The sequence below is a fragment of the Alosa alosa genome, chromosome 4 (assembly GCF_017589495.1).
Source record: "Alosa alosa isolate M-15738 ecotype Scorff River chromosome 4, AALO_Geno_1.1, whole genome shotgun sequence".
NCBI classification, from domain to species: Eukaryota; Metazoa; Chordata; class Actinopteri; order Clupeiformes; family Clupeidae; genus Alosa; species Alosa alosa.
This window is the reverse complement of record NC_063192.1, coordinates 23,457,344-23,471,501: the sequence shown is the minus strand read 5'-3', so window position 1 is coordinate 23,471,501 and position 14,158 is coordinate 23,457,344. Positions and strand designations below refer to the sequence as shown.

Here is a 14,158-nt window from a genome sequence, read left to right as displayed (position 1 = left end):
ATTTATGGTAATCGAGTCCATCTGTTCCTGATACCACCCTATTATTCTCTCTCTCTCTCTCTCCCTTTTCTCTCTCTCTCTCTTTCTCTGCTGTTGCTGTCAGGTCTATGTCTTTGACAATGACATCTACTACCAGCCAGATGTGTCCAGTCGAGCAATGCGCCTCACCTCAACAGGCAGGGAGGGACTTGTGGTCAATGGCGTGACCGACTGGACCTATGAAGGTTTATTTTTTCAACTTTTTACAAAATTGCTAGCATATTGGAAATAGTAAGAAATATATGTGGAGCTAATGTTAGTCATATCAGTGAAATAAAGCCACCATTGAAGATAACAATGCTTCTGGGTTGAGATGTGTGCACTTTAGTCTTCATATGCTGGCTTTTTTGAAAACTACCTTTTAAACCAGGGGTGGGCAACTAATTTCCCCAAGGGGCCACATGACAAACTGGGACTGTTGAGGAGGGCCGGACCCAAAATACCAAACTCAAGTCTCCATTCTGTTCAATTCTATTCTGTTCTTGTATAACATTAAGTAAATCATATGGTTTTGTTTACTAGTCGTAAGATGAAAATGTGAGGGAGACAAAGGAAAAACAGCAATATTTAATCTATGTCCAGTATTTAATCCTCATTCTCCAAAATGATTTTTTTGACATTGACATTTTTTTTGCAGTTTTTAAAGACTGATATAAAAAAGTACTACAATATCTATATAATTAGGCTAGGTCATGAAAATGTGAAGGAGTCAGTAGGCTACAACTGATAGGCCTGTGCCACCATTTCATCAACACTCATCATTAAATCATTACCATCATTAAATTAACTCTATGCAGAATTAGACTACGAAAATGTGGAGCAGACAATAGTAGTTAATCAACATGCACAAAGAAAACTATTTTAAAAATGTAGGCTATGTTTTTGCTTTAACTTTATGCACATAACTGTGATTGGTCAACTCGCTCTGTGTGTTGAGCCGGCTGCTTCAAGCAACCTGTGGGTAGCATCTAACATAAGCTTTGCAAATAAACTCAGACATATTTTGGTTACAATTACGGGGTTATCCGATTGTAAACTGTCTATCTGCCAGTAACGTTTTGAAATGAACGCCTTTAGACGCCAACGAGCAGCAGTAGGAGTTTGTTCTAACAACCTTTGCAGTGGTGAGCGGCCTTGAGACATAAGAGACACAAAACTTTGAAAGGTTTACGCCGACGTAAAGGCAACTGCATTGACGCAGAAGCATAAATTCTATTCACCAGCACATCAGTGAGGGTGTTTACGTCGTATGCATCCATGCACAAATGTATGGGCGTACAAATAAAAACAACGATATTGATTTGCATGCATTATCTCTATGCTAGGCTCTTGACTATTGTTCTTTCAGGGACCTTACGCGGGCCGGTCAGGGAAAGCCCACGGGCCGGATGTGGCCCGCGGGCCGTATTTTGCCCATGTATGTTTTAAACCGTTAGAGGAGTTAGATGTGATTTTAAATGTAAATCCTTTTTAAAATTTCAGAGGAGGTTTTGCTGTCGTATAAGGCTCTCTGGTGGTCGGTAGATGGTGCCCGTCTGGCGTACCTCACGATCAACAACTCTGCCACACCTCTAATGGAGATCCCTCACTTCCTGGGTGGAATATACCCTTCAAATATCTTATACCCATACCCTAAGGCAAGGCCTTATTTCCATTCCATAAAAAATTTAAAAAGTGCTGGGGAGCTTGGGATGCTCCCTTTTTAATGTTTCCTTTTTCTGTCAGATGCTCTGAGTGTGCCTTCATCTGTGCTTTCCGCAGGCAGGCTCTCACATCTCCTCAGTCAGGCTCTTTGTGGTGAATCTCTATGGGCCTGCTCACACAGTGGAGATGATCCCCCCAGATTCTCAGCGGGCCAGGTACTGGTCCCTGATGCACCCCCCTCCAGACTTAGACAGAGAGTTGACCTAATTGTGCTGTCATGGCACTGAGCTGTGCTCTGCATCTGATTAATGCTGAATAATTCTCTTTGAAACATTGTCATGGCAGTTCTTAAAACCCAGCGTCTCTCTTGTCTTATTTTCTCCTGCTCTCTTTCAGCCTTTTTCCTTGTGCTCATATGTTCCTTTTACTCTATCTGTGTCTGTTTGTGTCAGAGACAGCTACATCTCGATGGTCAGCTGGATTAGTAGCACTCAGCTAGCTGTGCGCTGGCTGAATCGGGTCCAGAACCAATCAGTGCTCTCCGTTTGTGAGGCGACTACTGGGGCCTGCTCTGAGGTGAGAGGACACAGGTCAAGCATCAGCTGCCCATTAAGTGCCTTTAGCTGTGCAGCTCTTGGAGATTTTTACCCACTCTCTATTCTGCCTGCTAAGCTGGGAGTCCCCTTTCACCTTCTATGCCAGATAATTTTGAGGGAATTGTCTAACTTCCTTTCTCCCTTGGAAACTGGTTCTGTCCAACTGAACTTTAAAGGTCATCCTCACTTTTTAATCTTCTTTAGTCTTCCCCTCTCTTGCTCTCTCACCCCCCCCTCTCTCCCTCTCTCTCTCTCTGCCCCCCCCCCCCCATTCTCTTAGTATTTCATTTTCACATTTCTCACGGCTGCAAGGTTTTTCATATACTGTCACCTCTGCTCAATCTCAGCTTTAAAAAGGTCTTAGTATCTTTTTGGGTCTTTTAGCGTCTGTCTTATCCCGTTACATCCCCAGAAAAACAAAATGGCCGTGGACTTCTGGCAGACTCAACAGCAGGTACATTGTAGTGTTTAGTCCTTTCCTATCAATGGCACCCACGTTTTTACATAACACATATTTACCCATAACATGCTATCCATCAAAACAATATTTGTGGCCTGACTGATGTTGATGGCTTTGCATGCAGGAGGTGCCGTTGTTCTCAGCAGATGGCTCTGTGTTTTACCTGACACTTCCTGCCAAGCAAGGAGCCCGTGGGGAGTTCCGCCACATTGCAAGCCTCTCCTCTCAGGTGGGTGTTCAGATGTATCATGTGCATAAGCTCAGGCTCTCTACATATTCAGGCTGTGTATATTTTCTGTCTTTCTGTTTTACTTTCTTAACTTTTCATTTACTCCCCACTCACATCTCTTTCCCTCCCCCTCTCGTCCTCTGTAATTTATCTTTAATGGCATCTCAGCGTCGACTCTCATTTCCTGCTTTTTAATGTTTTTCTCTCTTTTCTTTTTTTCTTCTCTGTCACTCTCTCCCTTTTCTCTTTCATATTTGCTCTCGTGCAGCCTGCTCTCTCATCTGTTTCCCCTCGCTTCCTGACATCGGGCAACTGGGATGTCACCTCTCTCTGCGCGCTGGACGAGGAAGCTGGGAAAATGTATGAGAGCCTTCGGAAGTGTTTAAATCAGGGTGCTGTGTTTTACCATCTTAGAGAAGCTGCAGTGCTGAATGGGCACAGAGTCATTTTTCATTGTGCGTCCTTGTTTTATGTGCCTATCGAGAAGCCATGCTGAGGGATTGAATCCAGGAAACAAGAGTGAAAAAAATAGTCAGAGCCGTTTATTGGGAACCGAGGCGACATTTAATTAAAACAGAACAGAAATTTAAATTCAGATCAGCTGTGATGGACAGTAATTGTAGAGTTGCTAATTGACTTTCTGGGAATGAGATAATAACACTTAAGTGCTATGAGATTATACGCCTTTGAAATTACAGTGATGGTGGCATTTAGAGGATTCGGTCATTGAATATGACAGCACGGAAAAAGGGTGTCTGAACTGAAAGTCTCCAAGTCTGACTTACAAACTCCAAACTTGTGAAGGTGGTTGAGGTCAGGTCTGTGACACCTCTGCGTTGGCGCCACACTGACTGCAACTACATAGCACTGCTAAGGGGGTGTGTATATGTGATGCATGCACCAGATGGTCTCTGCCTGCCTTTATACCCATATGGGAGAACCATTGCTTCCTCTAAACAAAACTGCAGGTGTTGACTTCCTCTACATTAAGTTATACATCGTTGTTAGTGAATCATCTGTTTACCTGACAGAAGATCTCCATGTATCTTTGTCCCCAGCGTAAAATTAATAATATGGCCCTTGTTTGTTAGCCCATATGGGACATGTTATTTCTACCAGGCACACATGTATGGTGGCATGGGGAATGTTAGAATAGACTCCTGTCAGGCCACCACATCTGGAGGTAGCACATTGTGCCCATCTAAGACCTTGTCTATCTCGCTGTCTTTACTTGTAGTTACTTCCTGAGCACGGAGGAATCCAGACAGAGCCGACACTTGTACAGGTAAGGGTCTGCGCTGCAGCATCTCATCTATAATTGAACACACACACACCCACCCACACCCACCCCACACACACACACACACACGCACACACACACACACGCACGCACACCGCGTGACGCCTGGCTCATCTCCTCCTCTGTTCCATTTCTGCAACACATTTGCATCAGAATGTGCCTGACCGTATTTGCACACCGCCTCATCTTCTGCTTTCATAATGTGTCGCCCTTCTCTGGTTGGTGTAATATCTGCCTAATCCAGACTTCATTTAATCTATTAGAGAAGATTCTGGAGAAAACAGATATCCTGTACCCTAATTCTCAGACGATGGCTTCACACACACACACACACACACACACAGCTGTCGGAATATTAGAAAGCCATTAAAATCAATTAGATTCACTTGGTTTGAGTTTAATTGAATTGAGGAAAAAGGCCATGGTGTTCATATTCTTGGTAGGAGAGGCACAAGGCGTGGCAGAACATTTTTTGAGCTCTAGGCTTGCAGCCCGCCTAATTCATTTATGGCAGATAGGGCCAGTGATGTGTCCGAATCAATGGAGGCACAGGCTGCCTGGATGGAAGAAAGTCATAGGTGCCCCCCTTGATTTATTTATTCTGCCATTGGCTAGGTTTTCTCTACTGTTTTATTGCATGGCTTGGGGATGGAGGAATGCCGGGGTGTAGAGAGTGGGTTTTTAAAATGGGGATTAACTGCAGACCGATCCAAGAGCTTCTGGGCATTTCGTAATGGTATGTGGCTGGTTATTTGTAGGTCAAAGTCATTATGCACACAGTTCTCCGAAAAGGGCAGCTGAGAGTTTGAACAATGGCTTTCTCAGCATCAGGTCCAGGTCATTATTTAACTCTCTGGAGAATTACTGTGCACTCCTCTCCTCCTCTCTCCATCACACATTCCAAGTGGATGTACCAAATCCTGTACGTGAGATACTCTGTCTACCTGTGGTCCTGTGACCTTGTCGGCGTTTGTCTCGTGCAGCGCAGAGTTAGGTGGCGTTTTCCTGAGGCAGTGCCTGACCTGTGGCCTCGTAGACGACTGTAACTTCTTCCGAGTCCAGTTCAGTCCTAACCTCACCTACTTCATCCTCCACTGCTTAGGTAAGGCTCAGGATATGTGTGTCCTGTCATGGATGAGTGAATGGGAAATCCATAATATGTTCGGCCTTTCTCACTAATCTTAATCTTAAACTGTGTGACCTTCACAGGGCCTGGAGTGCCTAAGGTGACCGTTCATGGCACAAGTGACCCCTCCAGTAAGTGTATACAGACACACACTCCCCTGTGGGCAAGACTGATTGAGGACTATTAGCAGAGACAAAATCACATGGGATTTATTTCCCATTGCACTGTGGCGCAACTTGTTACAGTGCCCATCCCTTATTTGGGTCCATGTGCCCATGGGGACCTGGGTTCGAATCCAGCCCGGGTCATTTCCGTCTCCCACTGTCATGTAACATTAAAAGCATTAAGTAAAAAAAAGTTATGGCATTGTACAGACATAGTAGGCTACAGTAGGCTCTAGAGGGCAGTGTCAGACCACAGATGCCAAATAATCATTTGGAAGACACTGACCTGGAGATTCCTGGACATCCAATTCTAAATGATTTTTTAAAAAAGTTTTACACGTACACCAGAGAAAAGAGAACTGCTGACCCTCTACTTGTGGCCAAGCTATGAGGAGATCATTAAACTTAATTTCTTTAATAAGCAAACACATGCACCAAGACCATTTAGATGAATTAGTAGTGTTGTATGCATTATTTGAATGGCTGAAATGTTTAATTCATATTTTGATAGCCATCCCTACGGTTCCCCGGTCACCACTCTTCAATGGTTCTAAATTTAAGTGCATGTGATATTGTTTTTATTTGAAGACCATGAGTCTAAAATCTAATGGGTGATGTTCTCATGCCTAGCTTTGTCAAAATCCTGACAACCCTGCGCATTACAAGGTGAAATGCAGTGATGGGCAAAATGTATGAACTAAGCTACAAGCTACTCTATAAGCTACTTTTAAAGGAGAAATCCAGTGATTTTTCATAGATCTCTGATTCTTGAGGTCATGAGTACTATCGGGACGAAAAAAAATCTTGAAAACTCGAGTTGCTGCAGCCAACAGTTGGAGTTTCCAGGCAGCTACAGTGCTACACTCTGGGGGCATGTTCATGAGTCCCCATATTCATGCCTCCAGAGTGTAGTGTATGTTTAAGCTACATTTTGTAAGTGGCCTGCCCATAACTGGTGAAATGGAGATGCAGTATGACGTGCTCCAGTTATAGGTGTGTATGTGTGTGTGGTCTCTAGGATACACAGTCCTGGAGGACAATGCACCGCTGGCTATTGCTCTCGGAGCCAAGCGTCTTCCTGAGACCCTGTACCAGACGCTTTCATCAGACAGCTACGGTAGGACCCAGGCTCCCTTGTGTGTTTGCGCAGACATGGGATATACTGTAGGTGTGGTGGCGATTTACATATCATTGTGTGTGTGTGTGTGTGCGTGCGTGTGCGTGTGTGTGTGTGTGTGTGTGTGTGTGTGTGTGTGTGAGCGTGTGTGTAAGTGTGTGTGTTTTTCGATCCAATTGTTAGGCCATGATATTGGTCGCAAGTACACTGTGTGCAGAATTATTAGGCAAGTTGTATTTTTGAGGATTATTTTTATTATTGGGCCACAATTGTGTTCTCAATCAACCCAAAAGACTCCTTAATATCAAAGTTTCATATTTTTGGAAGTTGATGTGTTTTTTTCTTTAGATTTGGCCATTTTATGAGGATGTCTGTGTGTGCAGGTAAATATTACTGTGCAGAATTATTAGGCAACGTAGAAAGCAGAAACAAGCAAACCAAAGAAAGTCACCTTTATGAATGTAATAAACTGAAAGGTAATAGTAATATATGTTTTTGAAGTTATAGTGATTATTTGTTTTGTCATTTGGAAGTAGGAGGGAAAGTACTTTGTAAGTAGTCTTTGTAAATTCATTTGGCTTCTACAAAGCTATCTATGGAAGCATTTGGAAGACAGCATGCTTATGCAGGAGAAACTAAATGGTTCCCTGCCTTTAACTGTTTTCTTTAGGGACACTAAGTATAAGTATATATACTCTTTTGATCCCGTGAGGGAAATTTGGTCTCTGCATTTATCCCAATCCGTGAATTAGTGAAACACACAGTGAGGTGCAGTGAGCTGCCTGCATCAACAGCGGCACTCTGGGAGCAGTGAGGGGTTAGGTGCCTTGCTCAAGGGCACTTCAACCGTTCTTACTGGTCTGGGTTCGAACCGGCAACCCTCTGGCTACAAGTCTGAAGTGCTAACCAGTCGGCCACGGCTGCCCCTGAGCAAATTGTGGACACTGCATTATTGGTCTCGTTGGGGGAAAAAAGAAATCATGACAAATTTAAGATAAGTCTTGATTACTATTGATTGTGTAATTGTTTCTGTTTACTAATGAGATCCAGGGGGAACAGGAAACTTGGGTTCCTGCTGTCTCAGAGGGTGTCTGTGTGTGTGAAGGTGGGGATCTGTATAGATAGGTATGTGTGTGTGTGTTTGTGTGTCTGTCTATATTTTTATGAATATACAGTATGCTTTTGTAACCTGCGTTGTGTTGAACCTGCGCGATTCAGCCCTGCACACGCCCGGACTCGAACCCGCGAACAGCAGCACCTCGGATCGGGAGGCGAGTGCGCTAACAATTGAGCTAATAGCCCAGGCTACTGGCTTGCATGCCAGCAGCACTCTTGAGGCGTCGGGGAGTGAGGTTTACCAACGTTCCACATGCACAGCTAAGCTAGCTGGCATCCGTTACACTTTGTTCATTCAAAGGTGCATTTTTGTGCCCATGTATTTGTGTGTGGACCTTTCTGTGTGGCATATTCTGATGTGTCACTCTCCAATTTCTTAGTTGCTGTGAGGGTGCTTGTGATTGGTCGTCTATGTTTGTGTCATTGATCATCTGCCTGAGGGTTGGTGTGTGTGTGTGTGAGAGAGAGAGTGTGAAAGAGAGAGTGTGTGTGTGTGTGTGTGTGTGTGTGTGTGTGTGTGTGTGTGTGTGTGTGTGTGTGTGTGTGTGTGTGTGTGTGTGTGAGAGTGAGAGAGAGAGAGTATGTGTGGGTGTGTGTGTGTGTGTGTGTGTGTGTGTGTGTGTGTGTGTGTGTGTGTTTCTATGTGTGTGTGTACAAGGGTGTGTGTGAGTGTGCAGGCATGCGGGCGGCTCAGGGGAACTCATTTAGCCGTGCTTAAGAGCCCCTCTGGAGGTAGGTGCTGGAATACTGATTAGTTCCTAAACACGAGCACCCGCCTGCGGCCTCAATCAGCATCCCTCTCACAGACCCCCCCCACCCCCACCCCAATGACCGAGGACGACTCTTCGCCGTTCCTCTGCTTCACTTTTTATTTGTTTTTATGTCTTTGTCTTTTCTGTACAGATCTACACATCAAGCTCTCCCTGCCCAGAGGTTATGAGGCGGACCTTCTCCCTCTCCTGGTTATTGTGTAAGCCAGTCCTCCATCTCCATACACCCTGTCTTTTCCAGTCCTTTTTCAAACAATGGCTCCCTGCTCTCCCTTAAAACTAAATGAACAAAAAATTAAACTGAGCAGCAGCAGTGAGCAGCAGTGTGTTGCAGCTTTCTCTGCTGTTGGTGCGCATGGTGAGGGCTGCTTGCGAGGGTAGTAGAGATGGTGAGTCAGTACAGTGATTAGATTATAGTTGCCATTAAGTCAATGTAAGCTACTCTGCTGTGGGCACAAGACAAATTTGTTTAAACATTGTGTTGAAGGTTTGACTCTATATCAATGCCTCCTAGTTTCCTCCAGGATTGATTGGTGAGGTTTTGATCATCTGTACTGAGTTGCTGAGAAAGTTTAGAGACAATATTAAACCTTCAATCTCCACTGGCATACCAGCGTTATGTCCACATACTCTTTCCTCTGCTGCTTTCCTCCATCCTTTGCTCCTGTTCCAGATTTACTGCTTTCTGCTTCATATCTTTCTTCATTTCTCTCTTTCTCTCTCTCTCTCTCTCTCTCTCTCTGTATCAATTCAATTCAAATTCAATTCAAAAAGCTTTATTGGAATGACCATTCATAAAGAAAGTGTTGCCAAAGCAAACAATATACTGTATGTCTAGAAAAAAATCAGAACATAAAATAACATAGAATCATAGGACAATATGTGATATTATATGTGATAACAATATGTGTCTATCTCTCCATCTCTCTCTCTCTCTCTCTCTCTCTCTATCTCTGTCTCTATTCTCTCTCTCTCTCTCTCTCTATCACAGTGACGGTAGTCCAGGCAGTCAGCTGGTGACAGAGGAGTTCTCTCTGGACTGGCCGCATGTGCTGTCCAGTTCCCACAGCACGGCCGTGGCCTGGGTGGACGGCAGGAGCAGGGGGGCCAGAGGCCAGAAGGTGGGCCTGCTGGACGCTCGCAAACCTGGGCCACTCAGGGTCAAGGACCAGCTTGGCGTGGTGGAGTGAGTGATGTCATTAGCAGGAAGTTCTTTATTTGGTCTCTAAAATGGTGAAATGAGTTTAGTAGAGCGCCATGCCATGTGTGTGTTTCTCTGTTGCAGGTGGTTGATGCGGTTGCCTTATATTGATAGCAGAAGAGTGGCTCTTTATGGAAAGGTATCTACTCTTCTTATTTCCTCAGGCAGAGTAAAATACATACTAGAAGAACGTCACCTATTACCAACCGTCCCGTATTTCCAACCTCTTACGTGCATGTGTCACTTAATATTCATTTCTATACAAACCAAGACGGCGGATTCCTATAGAAATGCAAGCACCCACACCATAAGAGTATCTAAATCAGCTACTGTACGTACCACGCTCTGAGTTTATTGTTGGGCTGGTGGGTGCCTATTTGCAACCTTTCTGTGACCAATGTGACCTTTCACGGCCGTTGATGTGCCGTGAGAAAGGTTGCAAATAGGCACCCACCAGCCCAGCACTAAACTCCGAGCGTGGTAAACAAAATCGGATATTTAAGGCAGTAAAAGCCCCGGTAAGAACCAAACAAGATTTTGTTCAAATCTACACACCTACAGTATGGCTACTGAAAAATGTAAGGTTCATTTATCAAATGTTACAGTTTTTCTCAGTCGCTTTGGTGCTTTTCTCACATCACTATTAACATTTGCACAGAAGTTAGTGCAATTCTCAAAACAATTAGTGCAAACTGCAAAACCTAGTGGATGACCTGCAAAAGCACGTCACTTGCTCAAAATGGATAGTCCATTCCTCAAAAGCAGGTGTTCATGTCAATGAAACTGTCAGTGTCATCAAAATGAGAAGTCTTGACACCATCGTTTATGAACAAGATAGTCAAATGGCTTTGTCATGTTTTCATTATGACAGTTCTCTCAGTGTTTTCCAATGCAAAAAAAGGTCAGAACTCGGTGACACTACCTGAACATGCTCAATACAGCACTATACAGTACTTGTACAGCCATTTGAAAACTACAGTAAAGTTACACATTGCTGTAGTTAGGTGAGTAAGTGAGTACAAGACACTGAATGCATACATTTTTACTGTATGCTCTTTGCAATTCTACAGCACTGTGACAGAATTTGATAACTACTTCAACAATTTTGTATGTAATGACTCAAGCAATGAAATGAAGACTATTAGTTTTATTGGGAACGACTATTCAGCATTCATAAGTATAGTTCACTTTGACTGACATGACATAAGCAAATGATAATGTTAAAAAACAACAGAGAATTGTATGAAAGCAACTGATACATGTCCAAAAGTATTTGCAATTTGTTCAGAGGAAGGAGAAATTGCTACTATGATGTGCACAAATGACTAAATGTTGTGGAGGTTGAACTAATAGTTATGAGAATTTTCATTCTGATCTGAAAAAAGCACCAAAGCGACTGAGAAAAACTGTATTTTGAAGTATGAAAAAACATCGTTGTTTTAGAATTTTCAAATGAAATGGTTGGTAATTGCCATGTTTACGATATATAATTGAACACATTTTAAAATATAACACTGACAGATAGACAGATAGTATAGACAGACAGATAGATAGATAGATGGATAGACAGGTAGACAGATAGATGGACAGATAGATGGATAGACAGATAGATCCATCCAAAGGATCTTTTGGCATCCAATAGCTCACATTATATGAAAACACACAAAGCATGCACTGCTATCCAAACCCAGAAACCATTAATGCAACATCAAAACAGGCTACCTTTATAGAGGAATAGTTCAGTAGTAAAAAAGGTTCTCAGAAGTCTCCAGTGACTTTGATATACATTGTCATCCTCTGACAGGCATTTGGAGGCTACTTGACCCTGAAAATGCTGGCTGGCACCAATCAACTCTTCAAGTGCGGGGTCGCAGTGGCCCCCATTACGGACTTCAAACTCTATAGTGAGCCATCACTCTGTTTCACACCAGTACGCCCCGTGGCATACAGATATGATCGATCTGTCCCATTCGCCCTGACCTCTCCTCTGCAGCACCTGCTGCTAGTGCTCTGCTCTGCCATACACAGGACGTTCAGCCCACCTCTGCCTTAATTGTGATGCGATCTGGGAAAACCCTTGGTGCAATTTTACTAACTTATGATTCTGATACCATCCTAGCAATGTCCAAGATTTTGGGAGGATGGTATCAAGGATTTTGCTAGGGGACAGTGTCCAGAATCTTCTTGGTGAAAATTCAGCAGAGGGGTTTGAAGAATCAAGAATTTTTGAGTGCACCATGTTAAGGGTTTTCCTAGATCGCATCACAATTACACTCAGTGCCTATCACTGGCACATGCAGGGGCAAAAAGATTATTCATGAAAGCTGCCTGCAATACAAAACGATATCCTCAGCAGCAAAGTCCAAAGGCAGAGTTATGTTATCATGTCATCACAGTCATGCTAACTGTCTTTTGTCTCTAAAATATGTCTGTTTTAAAACTGGGTTTTCATAGGGGATGTACAAGGTAGTGATGAGTCATATGTGTGTGCAGGTGCTGCTTTTTCAGAGAGGTATCTCGGGCTCCCTGATAAGGAGGACCATGCTTATGTGGTAAAAAAGTGAACTTTCACAACACCGCATACACATTCACATTCCCTCACACAGAGCAAGTGCAAGCAATGATCACACAAATGATCACACAATACATACATGGGTGTGTATTGCACAAATTCCTTGTATATGCAAGTATACTTGGCCAATAAACCTGATTTACATTTACATTTTTTATATGCTCACTCATGCATGCATTGTGCTTACATGTTGTTGATATTTACTATTGTTATGGATATGGTTGTTTTTATTACTATTATGCTCAATATAGGCTTAAAAAGTATTATTTTTAACTCTAGTGTTCATACACTGTAAGTTACTTTGGACAAAAATACCATAACCATAACATACTTTAACTATGTCTGTGCCCAGATCTATAACTGCAAGCTCATGGACAAGTTTGTTGCACTGCGAGTACACAGACAGACGTTATTGTCTGACTCCGACTAAGATTTCACCAGTTTTACGACAGTCTCATAGTTCATGCTGTTTGTGTGATTGCTGTGTCTCGGCAGGCGGCCTCGCTCCTAGAGGATTCCACCAAATTAAAAAATGAGCAGTTTCTTCTACTGCATGGAACAGCAGATGGTAAGCACTATGAATGTAAAAAAGCCCAAATCAATGATTTTAATCAGAGGAGAAGTGGTTTCAATAGAGAGGAAATATTATATTCATTGATTTCCTGCTGTTGTTCTTGTACATTCTTGAAAGAGTGGGATAAAGAGTAGGATTATTAAGTTTTAATATGTGCTATTTCATTTTCTGTATAAGTAAGTTGATTTTAGAATAGATCATTTTAGACATACATTTAATTTTTAGTACAGTTTCTGTGTCTGTGTGCGTGCGTGCGTGTGTGTGTGTGTGTGTACTGTGGTAACTCTATGTTAAACAAGCTCATATTTTTTCTTTCTGCACATGTTCTGTATGTTCATGACATGTGTATGTGTGTATGTGTGTGTGTGTGTGTGCGCGCGTGTGCGTGTGCGACAGCCCGAGTCCACTTCCAGCACAGCGCTGAGCTGTTGAGCCGGCTGGTGAAGGTGGAGGCCAACTACTCCCTGCAACTGTACCCTGACGAGGGCCACACACTTCGAGAGGCCCGTAGCCTCCAGCACCAGAGCTGCACGCTTGTCCACTATCTGCACAACTGCCTCAAGCACGACCCGTCCCACGTCTACGAGGAGGAAGACGAGGATGAGGAGGAAGATGACTGAGTGCCACCCCACCTTTCCCCTCTCCTAATCCCCCACCTAAACCCCCAGAGAGACTAAGTGAGGGCAGGCGATGTCCCTCAAAAGCTGCCACCTTACTGGAGCCGAAGGGTGAGAGAGGTGGGGAGCCACTCTGCCAACTACTGGACCTCCTCTGGGACAGGATGCAGTCATGAGCCGGTCACCTCACTGGGGGGTGCCATTTCACTCATTTGTATGTGTATTTGTATTTGTGTGTGTGTGTGTGTGTGTGTGTGTGTGTGTGTGTGTGTGTGTGTGTGTGTGTGTGTGTGAATGTGTTTGTATTTATGCTTGAGTGTGTGTATGTGTGTGTGAGAGAGAGTGTGTGTATGTTTGTGTGTATGTGTATGTATGTGTGTGTGTGTGTGTGTGTGTGTGTGTGTGTGTGTGTGTGTGTGTGTGTGTGTGTGTGAATTTGTGTGTGTGTATATGTGTGTGTGTGTGTGTGTGTGTGTGTGTGTGTGTGTGTGTGTGTGTGTGTGTGTGTGTGCGTACGTGTGTGAATTTGTGTGTGTGTATATGTGTGTGTGTGTGTGCGTACGTGTGTGAATTTGTGTGTGTGTATATGTGTGTGTGTGTGTGTGTGAATGTGAATAGAAAAGAAAAAGGCCC

General features: G+C 43.5%; 1 protein-coding gene across 1 annotated transcript in view; it reads left to right on the top strand.

Moving 5' to 3' along the window:
• Positions 1-13,808, top strand: part of LOC125293896 (inactive dipeptidyl peptidase 10) — a 37,537-nt gene extending 23,729 nt beyond the window's left edge. The window contains exons 8-25 of the mRNA XM_048242111.1: positions 104-224; positions 1,522-1,676; positions 1,801-1,898; positions 2,136-2,259; positions 2,692-2,733; positions 2,864-2,968; positions 3,237-3,328; positions 4,206-4,253; positions 5,252-5,370; positions 5,478-5,525; positions 6,577-6,675; positions 8,695-8,761; positions 9,553-9,747; positions 9,847-9,901; positions 11,567-11,666; positions 12,256-12,314; positions 12,830-12,902; positions 13,305-13,808. Of these exons, the coding sequence (XP_048098068.1) occupies positions 104-224; positions 1,522-1,676; positions 1,801-1,898; positions 2,136-2,259; positions 2,692-2,733; positions 2,864-2,968; positions 3,237-3,328; positions 4,206-4,253; positions 5,252-5,370; positions 5,478-5,525; positions 6,577-6,675; positions 8,695-8,761; positions 9,553-9,747; positions 9,847-9,901; positions 11,567-11,666; positions 12,256-12,314; positions 12,830-12,902; positions 13,305-13,528 (1,824 nt within the window). The 3' untranslated portion in view covers positions 13,529-13,808. The remainder of the gene's footprint in view (positions 1-103; positions 225-1,521; positions 1,677-1,800; positions 1,899-2,135; positions 2,260-2,691; positions 2,734-2,863; positions 2,969-3,236; positions 3,329-4,205; positions 4,254-5,251; positions 5,371-5,477; positions 5,526-6,576; positions 6,676-8,694; positions 8,762-9,552; positions 9,748-9,846; positions 9,902-11,566; positions 11,667-12,255; positions 12,315-12,829; positions 12,903-13,304) is intronic.
• The last annotated feature ends 350 nt before the right edge of the window (positions 13,809-14,158 follow it).